The 15,496-nt window shown below is 35.7% G+C and overlaps 1 protein-coding gene across 5 annotated transcripts in view; it reads right to left on the reverse strand.

The window, feature by feature from the left end:
* The window catches only part of CAPN7 (calpain 7), a 47,764-nt gene that overhangs the window by 17,813 nt on the left and 14,455 nt on the right, over positions 1-15,496 (reverse strand). For 4 of the 5 annotated variants that reach the window (XR_012470471.1, XR_012470470.1, XM_074195776.1 and 1 more), the window contains exons 10-20: positions 13,592-13,738; positions 11,499-11,605; positions 10,001-10,121; positions 8,274-8,418; positions 8,032-8,131; positions 6,364-6,499; positions 5,737-5,812; positions 3,140-3,285; positions 1,581-1,643; positions 834-964; positions 54-146 (exon numbers count right to left, since the gene is read on the reverse strand). Coding sequence is in view for 3 of the 5 variants with exons in the window: in XM_074195776.1 (XP_074051877.1) it covers positions 54-146; positions 834-964; positions 1,581-1,643; positions 3,140-3,285; positions 5,737-5,812; positions 6,364-6,499; positions 8,032-8,131; positions 8,274-8,418; positions 10,001-10,121; positions 11,499-11,605; positions 13,592-13,738 (1,265 nt within the window). In the remaining 2 variants the exon portion in view is untranslated. The remainder of the gene's footprint in view (positions 1-53; positions 147-833; positions 965-1,580; positions 1,644-3,139; positions 3,286-5,736; positions 5,813-6,363; positions 6,500-8,031; positions 8,132-8,273; positions 8,419-10,000; positions 10,122-11,498; positions 11,606-13,591; positions 13,739-15,496) is intronic. The other variant, XM_074195777.1, reaches the window with a different exon arrangement.

The following is a 15,496-nucleotide window of genomic DNA, read 5'->3' on the forward strand; positions in this document are numbered from 1 at the left end:
CAATACAGAAAAGAAAGAAGAAAGAAAAATTAGATTTAAAATATGAACATTACCTATAATCACCACTGCTCTTCTTTTGAAAACTTGAAGGACCAGGATCTCCTGTCACTGACACCGTGACAAGTTCAAAGCCAACACTATATTGCCTATTATTTTTAAAAAAGAATGAAATTATTTCATAACCCTCAAAGAAATGCAAACTTGCAATATGGCTACATTTACAGCATAGATGTACCATTAGGTAAGCGAGCTGTGGGAGAGCTACAATTCAGCAACACTTGCATACTTATTTTGCACTAGGTTATACAAATATCATTTATACCACTAATTAAGAGTCTATCAAAATTAACACATTATTCAACTTCTAAGAGATTGCTTTTTGCCACTTAGTATATGTGTTAAGTTAAAATTAAATACTATATACTAGGCTATTTGGATTATTATTTTTAAAACCTTAAGTTTTTGAAAAATTTTAACCCCCAGACACAACATAAAACAGCTTTTGCAGAGTGAGGGACACTGCTTCCTCTTGTGTTTACACTGCCTGGTGCAGTGAATGAAATCTCCAAGACCCTGAGGAGTTGCTGGGAGCCCACAACTATACATTCACTTCACCTCATCAACTGAGCATGAGGGTAGGCATGGAGGACACAACGACAAAAAGATGAAATCCTTAAGGATTTTACATTCTAGTTACTTGTTTTGGATAAATCATTTTAAAACAACAGAATATCAGCAACTTCTTTTGAACAATTTCTTAAGGCAGGCACACTTTAAACCATACTTATGGCTAACAGCCTAATTTTATGATAATTTTAGTCCTCTAAACAAACCTTGGTCCTCTTAGCTCAAGCAGTAGTGGCCCGGCCTTTTCTAGCTGGAATTGGTAAATGGGATTATTTCTGTGGGAATCCCTGAAATTCCCACAACCTCCAGCACTTTGACCTTTCCACTGTCCATTAATCTAAAAAAAAAAACAAAAACCAAAACACAAAATACTTTAGTATAAATTTTATTGAAAAAGTCTGATGAATATGTGTGAGACTTTCTTATACTCCCAAATTTCTCTTTGAAAATAATTCCAGTCTAGACTTGGGGAAATGAGAGAGGAACTAGTAAGGCTTCTCTGCTTCATCTCTGCCTGCTGAAATCCCCTTCAACCAGGCCCTGCTCCATCACTGGCTCCTGCACAAGGATTGTCCTCACTCCTGTCAAAAGGATCACTCCTTCTCTTTCTCTCAAGGGTCAGTGTGACTGGCCCAATTTTGTATCTTACCACATTTTAATCTTGAATCATATTTATCTAGATAAGACTTTTATCTACCTGACAGAAGAATATTTTGAGGGCAAGTTTTTATGCATCTTTGTATTTTTCTTTAATATTTTATGAATAGTAGATGGCTTAAGCAACACATGCTGAATGAATAAAATTCAATATAATTGGAACAAAGAACTTCTTTGAAATATCTTTTGTATTCTTTCCTTTCCATTTTCACAACACCATCCCAGTCCACATTACACCTGAACTAACAAGATTGTAATATATAAATCATATTGACCCGAAGAAGCATCTTACTTACCCTTTTTGATACAATATATGGTGTAGGGATCTTAGAAAAAGTAAATTTACATGCTGAATACACCTAGGTTGAAAAAAAGAAGTCATATATCTGCTGTTCAAATACTTTTTACTTACAAAATACTTTAAAAATTTAAACAATTCCCTGTATGGAGTTTCAGTTTAGAAGAAACTGCTTCTCTAAACTGGTCACTGCCACAGCTCATAGACAACTGACTACATAAAGCTATGGTGACATGCATACCTCCAGCAAACTCTTACTACCTCTTACTGTGGATCTTCTCAATGCTAAGAAGCTAAAAAATTTTGGATTTACTTGGCCCCCAAGTGGGCATAGAACTCACAAGTGGGGAACAGGACAAGAATCCCTCTAAGACATACCCACACTTGTGACAAACCAATCCTTGCTTAAAAAATTCCAATGGGGGGAAAATCAGATCACCAAGTTTTCTCTTTACATTAATTAACCCTAAACATAGGCAAGCAAAACACTTCTAGACCACCCTCACCAGCGCCTCTCTCATTCATGAGGAGGTCCCCTTGAAATCTTAAATTAGCAGTCTGAATTCCTTTAATCTTTATGTGGCATGATCTCCAGGATCTTTACTCTTGAGACCCTTCCTCTAGATGGACTAGTTTGCCAATTCCCTTCTAGTCAAATGCAGTGTATACTAGAACCCACAGGCTGACTGGCAGTGACAGTTAGTAACCACTTAAGCCTTGGGCAATACATTAACCTCTCTGAACATCAGCTTCTTCATCCATGGTAATATTTTTATTAGAAACTTATAGCTATTATGAAGATCAAATGAGATAACAATGATGTAAAAGCACCTGTGATTATGAAGTGAGTGTTCTACCAATTATCAATTCTACTGATTTAAAAAAAAACTGAATTTACAAAGGCTATCAGAACAGATTTTAGAGAATCTATTCTGAGAAACACAAAGGTCATCAAAATGAAGCACAATATTAATTTTTTTTTACTTTTTTGCATGGCAATGGAGTTACATGACTTGCCCAAGGTCACACAGCTAGGTAATTAGTAAGTGTGTGAGGCCGGATTTGAATTCAGGTACTCATGACTGCAGGGCCAGTACTCTATTCACTGCACCACCCTCATAATATTGAGATTATTTTTTTCTAAAGGAGCTAATGAATTGCAGTAAGATACTACTGCTTAATTTTTAGAAAAGAAACCTCCTTTATTCTCCCAATCCATGTGATTCTGGTACCAAACTTTTCATCTCTGGTCTAACACCTAGAATTTATATTGTACCCACTCCATGGTGGGCACTGTGCTAAGCAGTTTAGTTCAGTACCAAGGTAGCTCCTGGGAGAAAATTTGCTGGTCAGTACAACTAAAAAAAGCATTATTAAGAGAGATTGTAATCTGTTTATACTCCACTGCCTGTCCCCCCTCCCCCACCCCAAGGAAAGAAATCACATTTCTCCCAGTCACCTGCTTACAAAGAGCAGAGTATTTTTTCCATTGAAAACACTACCACGCCATCTGGCTGACATTCCTTTAATCTCAACATCAACACAGAACAAACATACCCTTACTGTGTAGTGGATGGTGTTCTGTTTCTCGTACTGAGACACCACTAATGTAAAGGTGTGAGGCCCTGGGGTTGTCAGCTTTATCTTGGTCAGATAGTGCGGGCTATTGATTCGAATTCCATCAATATAGGGAGGTGGATCAGCTGGTGGGAAAAAAACCTACTTAGAATCAGTCACATTTTACTTCAGGCTTATTTTTAATGTCGATTTGATGTTTGGTTAGATGTCTAACAACAGAATCAGGTCTATTAAAAAATGCTCTGATTTTATACACTAGTTATTCTGAAAATGACTCAGTCAAAATGTGACTATACAAAACAGCCCAAATGAACTATTTTGAGGTCTATTCAAAGACAACATAGCTGTGATTTATACTACTAAAAACCTTTAAATCATGTATTTTACTACCATACCTGCCTGATGAGCTGGGTCCATTTGTAGTTAATTACTATACTAGCCTTACCAATTCTCCTCCTTTCTCAAGGTTTAGTTTAAAGAAAGTATGATCTATTTTGGGATACAGTCCTGGTTTGTGCCACTAACCATAACAATCACCATTTCAGACAGTACTTTCAAGATTTGCAGAACTCTTTTATAGACATTTTCTTATTTGAGCATCATAACCACCCTGTGATCTGTATTTCAAAGATGAGGAAATTGAGATTAATTAGATTGCTCCCTCTCTGTCCCACAGCTACTAACTGTGACAGTTGGACTTCTTTACTCCTGACAATCAGGATTCTAAAATTCTGAGGTGAAGAAGGGATATATTCAAGGCTGAGGCCTTACTCTTGTTAAAAGGAATATGAAATGTTTCAGAAAAACTAAAGGCTCAGTTTGGTGAAAATGTATGATGGGCAAAACTATGCAATAAGGACTGAAATATGAAGAATTTTAAAAGACATTTGTCTTAAGAGGTGACAGTCACTGGAATTTTCTGACCAGGTGAATAACATGGTCATACCTACATCCAAAAAAATATCACCTTGGCAGCTGTATGGAGAATGGATTTGAGAGAAGACAGATGGAAGGCAAGGAGACAAATTAGAAATGTTTGAACTAAAGTAGATATAGAAATAGAGGAGCCAGATACAAGGGATGCTGTAAAATAGAACAGAGAAGCCTCGGTACAGAATTTGATCTGGGGAAGGTGAGGGAGGCAAGGTGACCTCAAGGTTGATGGTGCAACTGACACAACTTGGGAAGAAAAATGAATTGTTTTGGACATAGTGAGTCTGAGATGCTACAGAATACCCAGTAGGAAATGTCTAAAAAGCAAGCTTGTAATACAGTAACAGCTCTGGATATATATACAGATATGATCATTTAACTCATGGAAGCTGATGAAGTCATTAAGATCGAAGAAAGAAGAGAAGAGGGTGCAGGATAAAGCCTCAGAGTACATTTAGTTACAAGGTGGGACATGGATGACAAGCCTATAATGGAGACAGGGAAGAATGAGAACACTGAGCTTCCTTTAAAGCCCAGCTCACTTTCTTGATTCTTGATAGTAGCATTCTTTCCTCCTTGAAATTACTTTGTATTCCTTTACTTGTGATGCCCATTTTATTTTCCCAATAGAAAATAAGCTTGAGCGCAGGGATTATTTCATTTTTGTAACCACAGATTCAGCACAAAGTACAATGTCTTGCATATAGTTGGTCCCTTAAGAACTGCTTGTTAAGCAGCTGTGCCTAAGTCATTGATAAGCATGTTAAATAACCCAAGGTCAAGCAAAGACCCCAGGGCACCGGACTCCACATCACTATTTGTACCTGGGCATCCTGGAGTTCAGACCTGCCTAATTAGACTTGATAGCATGAGGTCACATGAAATCTAAAACCCAGGAAACCTCTCTGTGCAGCATTTCCAAAATAACCAAGTTAGGAACAGTCCAGAAAGGAAATCAGCCTGGGTGCTACCTGCTCTCGAGGACACTGGGCTAGCTCTGGATCACCATGTCGTTTTTAAGATGCTTATGAACCATTCCTTTGGCAATACAAGTCATGAATTTTACTGGGAATCAGAACACGAACCTATAGTTTAAAAATTCTGTTCTCTCCCTTACTAGTATTAGCACTTGCCCAAGGTCACAGACTTCCCCTCACTCAAATCCAATCCATGTGCTTGTCGTGACATCGCCTCCCTGATGCCGGGGCCTTCTTCAAGAATGAAAGGCATTAGGACAACTACTAGTCTGCTACTAGTACTAGTACTATTTTTTTTTTAAAGAGGAGGGTTTTGTCTCTCTCTACTTCTTAGGTAACTATTTGCTGTTTTCTTTTAAACTACCATAAACTATTAATGAGCAGAGTATGAAAAACTGAAATATTGGCTAGTTGTAGGAGGCAGAAGAGAATTGTTATTACAATTGATGATGGTCAAAACCCAAGATGACATTTCAGGATTTCTCAGAAACAGAGACCTAGTCACAGTTAGTAGGTAAAAAATCCCAGGGATATCTCTTAATTTCCAGTCAGATTAAAAATGTCAATCTCTACAAAACAAAATTATGTTATTTTTCTTCAATGCAAAAATCACATGTATATAAATTCAGCATATGCTTTAATGATAAAGTATCTCAACAAACATACCTGGGTAGTAAATTCTTTTCCCATCACTCTTATATACTACCATTGTGATAAATTCTCGATTGTTTGCAAAATCATCCTAAAAAAAGTGAATTTTTACTATAATATGGCAAAAAATATGAACAAGATACTTATAAGAAAACCTGAAGTTTAAATCACAAAAGTTTAAGCATGATAAAAATTATATATTTAATATAATGCAACCAAGTATCCTTAAAAAAAAATAACCTTATTTCAGAGAATTTACTGTTCATAGAATCAGCTAGAATAATTTTTCATTTCCAAGTCTACTTTAAAACATTTCATTGCTTACCAACTTAAGGTCTAATAAGCAAAACAATAAATAAAGCACCACAGTGAAGAAAAAAAAATACTATATTCTTTAGAGATCATTTTATACAAAATTTGAGTTAATATTTCAGTAAATTATAAATACTATTTTTTAGAGAAAAATATTAATTTGTTCAAAGTATAAAATCTTTTTAGGGTACAAATAGAAATTAAACCAGTTCTGATAAAGACAAATGTCCCCATTTATAGAAATGAATAAGAATAAATTGCCTCATTAATCAATACCATCCAATTTTACTTCTCAAACTCCTTGGATGAGTGGGCAGAGGTTTTGAGTACCTTGTCAGTTATGTGTCTGCTAAGCAGAACCCAGACAGCAGCGCCACCTTGTGGGCAGTGAACCTCTAGTTTATACTGGGGATTGTTCGCCAGACTGTACACATCTTTCACTGGCCCGTGCTTAGCATCCCAAGTACTGAAAAATGAAATTTGAAAAAGAATGAGATGGTGAATTAACTTCTTAGGAGGCTGAAAAGACAATAATAAATTCTGTCTATAAAACAATGTAAATGAATAAAGCACAAAAAGGCCAGGGAAATGAAAAATAGCAGTAAAAATATGACAAAAGAATGCAACTGTTAGCTAAAAAGAAGGAACTGTATCTTTCTCCCTAAAATATTAGTTGTAAAAAATCATTAAGTTATTGTTAAAAATATAGGGACAAAGTCAATGTTAGGACTTTTGAAAGAAGCTGAAGTTTCGTGGTAACAAACCTGTGAAAAGTATACTTGAAAAATTCCTAGACAAATGTAGTTGAAATGATTTATAACTATAAAAGTTGCAGGCTATAAAATGAACCCACATAAATCATCAACAAAATGGCAGCAAATGATAGAAAAATTTCATTTCAAACAACTAATATAAAATATTTGTTTATCTACCTGTCAAGCAAAACACTTTTTTACAGAGTTGGATCTAAATAACTGGAAAAATCTTAATTTCTCATAGATAAGCCAGGTCAAGATAATACAAGTGACAATTCTAGAAAATAACAACAGAATTCATCTGGAAGAATAAATGGTAAAGAATATGTAGAGGAAGGCAGCCTTGCTGTACCAGACCTCAAACTGTATTACAGTCTTCAAACCAATCTGAAATAAGAGTTGTGGAGCAATGGAGTAGACTAGGTACACCATACACAGCAATAAATGATCACAGTATCCCGGTGTTTCATCAACCTTTTGGGTCAAGAACTCAACTAAAGGACAAAAATTGCTGGGAAAACTGGAAAGGTGGGAAAATTGGGACCCTAATGCACAATGGGGAGGACTATGAACCGATCCAACCATTCTGGAGAACAATCTGGAATTGAACAAAAATACCACTACTAGGTCTGTATTCCAAAGAGATTTTGAAAATGGAAAATAGCCCATATTTATTATTTGTGGTGGCAAAAAAACCTGGAAATTGAGGGGATGCCCATCAATTGTGGAATGGCTGAACAAACTGTGGTATATGATTGTGATGGAATACTATTGTGTTGTAAGAAACGATGAACAGAATACTTTCAGAAAAAACTTGAAAAGACTTATTTAAAAGGATGGAAAATGAAGTGAGAATGAGGAGAGCACTGTATTGTACACAATAAGAGCAGTATGATCAATTGTGAATGACAACTCAGTAATACAGGAATCTGTAAAATTCCTAACAAAAAAATGCTATCCTCGTCCAGAGAAAGAAATGATGGAGGTTAAATGTGGAAACATACTTTTTATTTTTCAAAACTTTTTGTGGAATTTTTTTGGTCTGTTTTCTTTCACAACATAATTAATATGGAAACATATTTGCATGACTGCCCATGAATATCCAGTATCAAACTGCCTGCCTTCTCACTGAAGAGGAAGGGAAGGAAATGAGAAAATTTAGAACTCAAATTTTTTTTAAAATGCTACATTATTATATGTGTAAATTGAGAAAAATAAAATATTAATTAAAAAATTAACAAACCTATGAATACATGTTGATTCTCTAAAAAGAGCTGGGTTCCAACTCAAATAAATCACATCAAAATATTGGCACAGATCCTCCCAAGAGATCCAGAAAATACCTGAAAATTAAATAAAGCTTAGAGGTTTTAAATAAAAAAAAACTGTGGTTATGCTTTCACACATGGGTTAAATACATTTTAAATTGTTAAACATAAATAAGTACATTTCAAAATGTTGATTCATTTTTCTTATTATTACTACCATTATCTATTTTCTGAGCTGTTCTCGGATCAAAGTTTAGGAATTTTTGAAGCTCTGGAGTCCAGTTTCTCAAATCATTTTCACTGTATCTTCCTTTCCAACGTAAATGACTCCAGGGGTTTTTCAACTGGATAAATTGCAGACCCTATAGAAAGGAATACAAGAATTCATTTTCAAACTATCAGTAAGCTCAGCCACATTTATTCAAATTCATTTTAAAAACTGCCCAACAGTTGCTTATTTAAAGTTGATTCTTCAGGGACTCATTTTTAAGCTTCTTTCCTCTAAGTCATCCTCTGCATGTCTATCAAACTAATCTTTTAGATATGTCAAAATCCACTCCCTAAACCTCCAATGGCTCCATACTGCATTCAAGTCTACTCAGCCTGACAATCAAAATTGTCTGGCCTCAGTTTTAATTTTCATCATTTCTAAACACTCAACTTTCTACAGGTCAAGCCAATCTTATCTTTGTGTCTCTGTACAAATTGTTCTGTTTGACATAACCTCTTTTTTATCTACTCGGTCTAAAATGTAATCAATATAATTAAACAGCTTACTCTAGGATCATTATCTACCCATCAGTTTTAATCTTAATTTCCTCCATGAACTCTTTTCTGACCACTATGGCTTTCACTAATCTTTCCCCCCTCTATGATTATATTTATGATTTATAATTTGTTCTATAGGATTTAACACTTCTATCAATCTATTTTGATTTTTTTGATATCCTATCAATCAATATTGTCAATCAATTCAGTGGAGACTGAACCATTTTTTCTACATCTTTCCCAGTGAAAGTGTGCTATCTAATCCTGGAACAGAGCTGACAGAGTTCTGGTGGGTGATACCAGGAGGGTGAGTTCTGGCCATTTCCACTAGGGTGGAAATATTCCAGCCCAATCCCAAGAAGAGCTAATGTCTCCAAGAATAGGGCCATGGAAGGAGAGAGTCATCACCTGTATGCTTGCTGCTATTTATGAAGTCTTTGGCCAAGGCAACCCACACAAAAAGGTCAAAGACAGAGTGGGTCTTCCTCATTCTGACCCTTTAGAAAAGTTCTATCACCCAATAGAAAACAAGCTTCTTCATGGCCCCAATTTCTTTGTTTTTCTCTATCTAGCCCTCAACTGGTACTTAAATATTTAATTTATTGGTCTGAATTCAGGGGTCAGACTCTTGATTATCTAGCAAGCCACTGTATTTCCTATTCCTTCTCCCCCCTCGTTTTTTTAGATTTTTGTAAGGCAAATGGGGTTAAGTGGCTTGCCCCAGGCCACACAGCTAGGTAATTATTAAGTGTCTGAGACCGGATTTGAACCCAGGTTCTCCTGACTCCAGGGCTAGGTGCTTTATACACTGCACCACCTAGCCACCCCTCCTTCTTCCCTTTAACAATCTCCAGCCTGAAGAGATCAGTAGTTAAACATGGAAGGTAGGCAATTTCTTCAATTCAGTCCAAGATGATAACTGAGCTGGAAAGGATTTTAGAGATATCCTATACTTCAATTTTACAGATGAAGAAAAACTGAGGCTCAGAGGGTTGACTTGCTCAAGATCACACAGGGAGGTCAATATTTAAACCTAGGAAGATCAGTGCCAAATCCAGAATCCTGCCATTTCATCTACCTCTATTGTCAATAAATTTTTCAATATACTGCTTGATTGGCCTTTTATATTCAATAACACCTTTTTAAATGAAAGAGACAAATATTTCAATTCAAAACCTTGTACTCTCTAATATCCAAAACAGCATATGCATGTGTAGGAACCAAACCCCACTTCTCTCCTTCCTCTTCAGACATCACTCCTGTAGCTGTGGTGATAAGAACATCCCCTTTGTGAAATCTGGAAAAAACATCAAAAAGGGAGGTGATTAAGGGAAAAATAACAAAAAAATCAAAGACTATTTGTCTAAGGACAAATTTCCACAAATTTAGAATTATCACAAAACCTTTAAAAATGAACAAGCCAAAATAAAGTAAAATTGTAAAGACATCTCTAGAGGTTAACACCTCTTAACTCAACATGTCAAACAGAATAAAATCCTGAGTTCAATTCAATAAACTTTAAATAAAAGCCTCAATTTTGAGAGGCATTGTGACAAAGCAGGAAAAAAATGACGTACTAGCTATCAGAAAGTCAGAGTTTGAATCTCACCTCTAACATTTACTTGGGGAAAAGATAATGTCTCTGAGTCAGTGTTTCCTCATCCCTAAAATGGAACTCCCATTTGCACCCCAATATTGGCTCAATGTGAGGAAAGTCTTTCATAAAATCTTTTCACAAGGCAGTGGGGTTAAAATGACTTGCCCAAGGTCACACAGCTACGTAAGTCTTCCATAAATCTTAAAACAAGATTGTACATAGGAATAATTACTGACACTGAGAGCAGAAAGGCGGGGGGTGGGGTGGGTTAGAAACCATCTAATCTTTCCTTTCATAGATGACAACCCAAGGTCAAAAGAAGATAAAGCGATTTGCCCCACAGTCTAACACATTTTCTAATACTAAAGTCTTTCCTTTATATTATACTGTCTGATAATTTCTTGTTAGCTTGTTAAGAATTATAAAAAACTATGAACTTTAAGAAGGAAAGCCTTGAATGTCAAATATTCAAAAGTCTTACATTTATAAGGTTGAAGGTGTCAATTCTAAATATATCTAAAAAGAGATGCTGATATTTCACATTTATATCTTACTTTCTTAGATTTATATTTTGAATGCACATCACTGAAGTCAGCCTTCAGTTATCCAAATGGAGATTATGAATTTGGGGATTTTCATGGTGATTTAAAAAAAAAATCAGTGTATTCCTTCTGATGTTAGGGTACTCTCGACCTTTTCTTCTCAATTTACTCTTTCCCTAAAAATAAAAAAAACCCACCTCCAAGTAAAAGAATATGTGCTTAGCCTGATTTTACTATTTATTATTTTAAATATTAATACACTCAGAAAAGCAATTTTGAGGGAAAACATTCAGAACATAAAAAAATTAAAGTAAATTCTACTTGGTGCTATTTTTTTCCTTCTATATGTGGGTAAAGTTACTATTTAACCACAGTATGAGTATATAATTTTTAAATATGACTAGTAAATGATAAAAAAAAAAAACAAAATTTGCCTCTCTTCTTTCCTATTGCTATTTTCAGCTTATCCCAGGGACACTCTGAGAAGCTTTCATTGCCATGGGGGGAAAAAACCAAAAACCAGAAAAAACCCAACCTTTGGTAAAGCATTCTGAAAGAGTTCTCTTTACTGAAATTTTGACTGTCTGAATGCATAGCGATCCTTTCTGGTATCCACCCAGTAAGAGCATGAAGATCAATGTTCTGTAAAATAAACATATTTCAGGAATTGTTACAGATGAAAGAAAATCCTTATTTAGTAAATTTGAAAGGCAGTTTATTAATCTTTTTTAAACAATATGCACAAAAGTTAATAAAATTTCTCCACCATAGTATTTCAATAGGCTATTTCAGATAAAGTGGATTAGCAAATTTTATTAATGAACATGCCAGAATTTGGCTGAACCTTCTTTCTGGTAAAGAAACAGGGGGTTTTTCTGGGCATCATTTCCTCCTTTGTAAAATAGAGGGCTGGACTCTTGATGCACTCAAAAGTCCACGAATCATGTTGCTGACAGGATATGTGAGCTTACCAGCCAAGTCATGCTGACACAGAAGGGCTATGGAGTCATGTAAGACAGGACCTGAGGCAGAATGTGAGCCTCTCATCTACTGCACCACATAGCTCTTCAGAATGGAACTATGAAAGGGAGACTGGAGCAAATGGGAGGACTCACATATACAAAGAATTATAGACCTATGTGGGGAAATAGACCATTTCACTGAGTAGTACAAGGTAAGGAACGATGACCTCCTGCTGGTTGTAGCAATAATAGTCTCCCCTTACAAGTACTGGTCTTTCAGAAATGTCCTCTGGTCTAGCTTCTCTTCCCTGGCTCTGGTAATTGTGAGATAGAAGGAAACATATGAGTAGGGTTGGCAGCACTAGTGGGTACAATGTCATGCCCCATCTGTGAAATCTCACTTTCCAACAATTCATGAAGCACTTGTTCTGTGCCTCCTAAATACCATATGACATATACCACTACCAGAGATAATGGGCCAGGAATTAGCTGAGGATCCAAAAAAGGGAAAACCCAGTTCTCCTCCAGGAGCTCGCGGTCCAATGGAATACGCAGCATGCAAACTACACCAGATGAATTGAAGATGATCCCAGAGAGGGATTGAGGCATGGGGGGATCGTGATTGAGAAGTTTTCTGTATAAGGACGACTTAGCTGGGACTTGAAGGAGACCAGAAAAACCAGCAGGTGGAGATGAGAAGGTGATGAACTCCCAATGTGAAGGACAGAAGATGCCTGGAGCCAGGCACAGGAAGGCCATTTTGGAGGCCAGGATCACCAGTCACAGCATACAATTCCTTACTCTCTTCAAGATAAGTCTCCTCATTGTTCCTCCCAACTCTATGGTCAGTGGTGTGCAATTCTCCCAGTTGGAGAGGTTTTGCCATTTTCTTTTCCAACTCATTTTACATATGAGGAAACTGAGGCAACAAGATTAAGTGACTTGAAAATAAGGTCTTCCTGACTCCAAGTTTGGTGCTGTCTACTGCTCCACTGAGGCAGGCAGGTGTGCCTTAGTGCCTAGAGTCAAGAAGACTGTTCTTCCTCAGGTGTATGACCCTGGGTGAGTGACTTAACCCTGTTTGCCTCAGTTTCATCAACTGTAAAGTAAGTTGGAGAAGGAAATGGTAAAACCACTCTAGTAGCTTTGCCAAGAAAACCTCAAAGCAGAGTTATGAAATGTCTGAAATGATTGAACAGTTTAGTCTCTTCCACATTGGAAGGCAGTTGGACAGAGATGGGAGTTCTGGACCAGGATGATGTTGAAGGATAAGATGACCTCCTCTGGCCCTCAAATAACCTGAAGCCACAAAGAGTTAAGACCTGGACTAAGTTCAGATGGCTTACAAAGTCAGGACAGGTGAGCATCCTTTTAATCTGAGCAAACTAAGAATGAAGGAACTGCACTTGATGTGGCATTGAAAGAGCAAAGAAAACAAAACTGAGATCGTTTTTCTTTTCCATTCTGAATCTATATTCATAAGTTATCATACAAGAAACTTTGAATTCTTGAAATAATTCATACTGTTTTTCTGTGGTTAAAAAGTATTTTACTCCCAATTTTTCTTTAAGTGAAAAAATTTCCTTTAAAGCTTTCCAAATTGGAAGAAAATTATATTCTGATATTCTGTATTTACAATTATGCATCCAAACCATTTGATGCTTACTGAATTGGATCCTGGAAAATCATATCCTCCCATGACTTTCATGTACGCCTTTTCTATGAGAGACACCCACAATTCACTTTTGTTGTTAGAATAAGAGCAGAGTAGTTCTCCATTTCGATCAACTGGTAACTGGTCATCTATTATCACCTTGGAAGAGAAAACAATTAAAATTAATTTTACATTTATAGTTATGCAAAATAAACTATTTCATCAAGAAAAATTATTTAAAAGAAAAAGGATATAATTAAACAGTGATGAAATGAGAGACTGGTAATTTCATTTTCTTAAAGCCTAACCAGTCATAATCTTTGGTAATGTCTTATTTGATCCCACAAGCTAAGCAAAGCATGATGGATCTGAGATACAATTAAATGTCCAGAGGTATAGTTAATGGACTCCTAGAAATAACATTTTATGTGAAAAATAAAAAGGACCTTACTATTTGAATGATCAATAACTACTTCCTGTTTTATCAATAAGACAAAATAACCTTTATTTTTCTATGCAAATTAAATGAAAGAATCATGTTATTCAAGGTTGAAAAACTAATTAACATTCCTTAAACAAAAGGTATTTAACCAGTAGGTGAGAATCCCTACATAACATCATTTCTAGTTCACTTCATAAAATAATCTGGAAAATATTAATATAAAAATTACTTTTATATATTTACTTCAACAATATTAAGCATTAAGATGCATTTAAGAACTCTGTCATCATCAACTCATTTAATAACCCAAATAGAAAAAACTTCTTGATATGGTTCTTTAAAAAAGAACTAGTTACACATAGTCCCTTAGGAATGTATTACATACCTTGTACATATGTAACATATACTTAAGCTTCTGAATAAATTTAAAAGATGTGTCTCATTTCTGCTCCCTGAATCCATCACCTCACAGACTGTTTCCCCCCATACCAAAGGTCCTCTGGCATCAAGGATGGTCAATGTATTACACATAGTTCTTACAGTTTTCTAAGTTGACTTTATGATGTTATGTATGCTATTGAATAAATTGTTATCTCCTTCATTAGCTTATCATATCAACATTAAGAGTATATACATCATTCCTCTCCTACTTCTGCTTACTTCTTGCTTTATCAACTCACTTCAGTCTTTCCATATCTTTCTAAAAACACCTATTTTCTCATTTCTTATAACACAAGAATATCCTAACACATTTTAATAGTTCGTTCTCAAACAATCATTACTCAACTGATGGGCATCCCCTTAAATTTCTATTTTTGCCACCACAAAAACCACAATTATAATTATTTTTCTTTTTATTTACATATAGGATCTTTTCCTTCTGTCTTTGATGTCCTTTAGATGCATTAGGCCTAGCAGTGGTGATTTAGCACTTAAAGTATATTTCTAATGAAAAAAAGGAGGAAGAAAGAAAGAAAACAGCCGTAGAGATTTCTAGAATCATAGTGTTTGTCTATAAACAAACTGGTCTTTCTCAAATGACCAATATATTTGTGGTGCTATAAAGACAGAATGATCTGGCCACCTCCTGTTTGTACTTTACATTAATGCCCTTTCTCACACAACTGAACCCTCTTCCCCCTTGGATGGCCAGACAAGGGCCTCAGTGATTGGTGTCTTGCCATGCTATCCAACACTGCTCTAGGAGTTCCTTGACTCTTGGTTAAAGGGGGAAAGGAAGAGATTTGTTTCACAATCTTTTCACCATAATACAATGGGTTGCCACAATTCCTCTGTATTCTACTTCTTTTTAGTTCAGTGAGTATTTTAAAACTAACAAGTACATAGCCTGAAAGTTCATTTAAGCATCAGGACGATGTAATTTGTTGGAATTTTTTTTCTGTAAACATCTTTAAAAAAAGTTCAACTATCCTAACTTTATTTTTAGCCACCAATAAAGATCAAAGTTGGCATCA

This window comes from Macrotis lagotis, chromosome 7 (genome assembly GCF_037893015.1).
Source record: "Macrotis lagotis isolate mMagLag1 chromosome 7, bilby.v1.9.chrom.fasta, whole genome shotgun sequence".
Classification (NCBI taxonomy): Eukaryota; Metazoa; Chordata; class Mammalia; order Peramelemorphia; family Peramelidae; genus Macrotis; species Macrotis lagotis.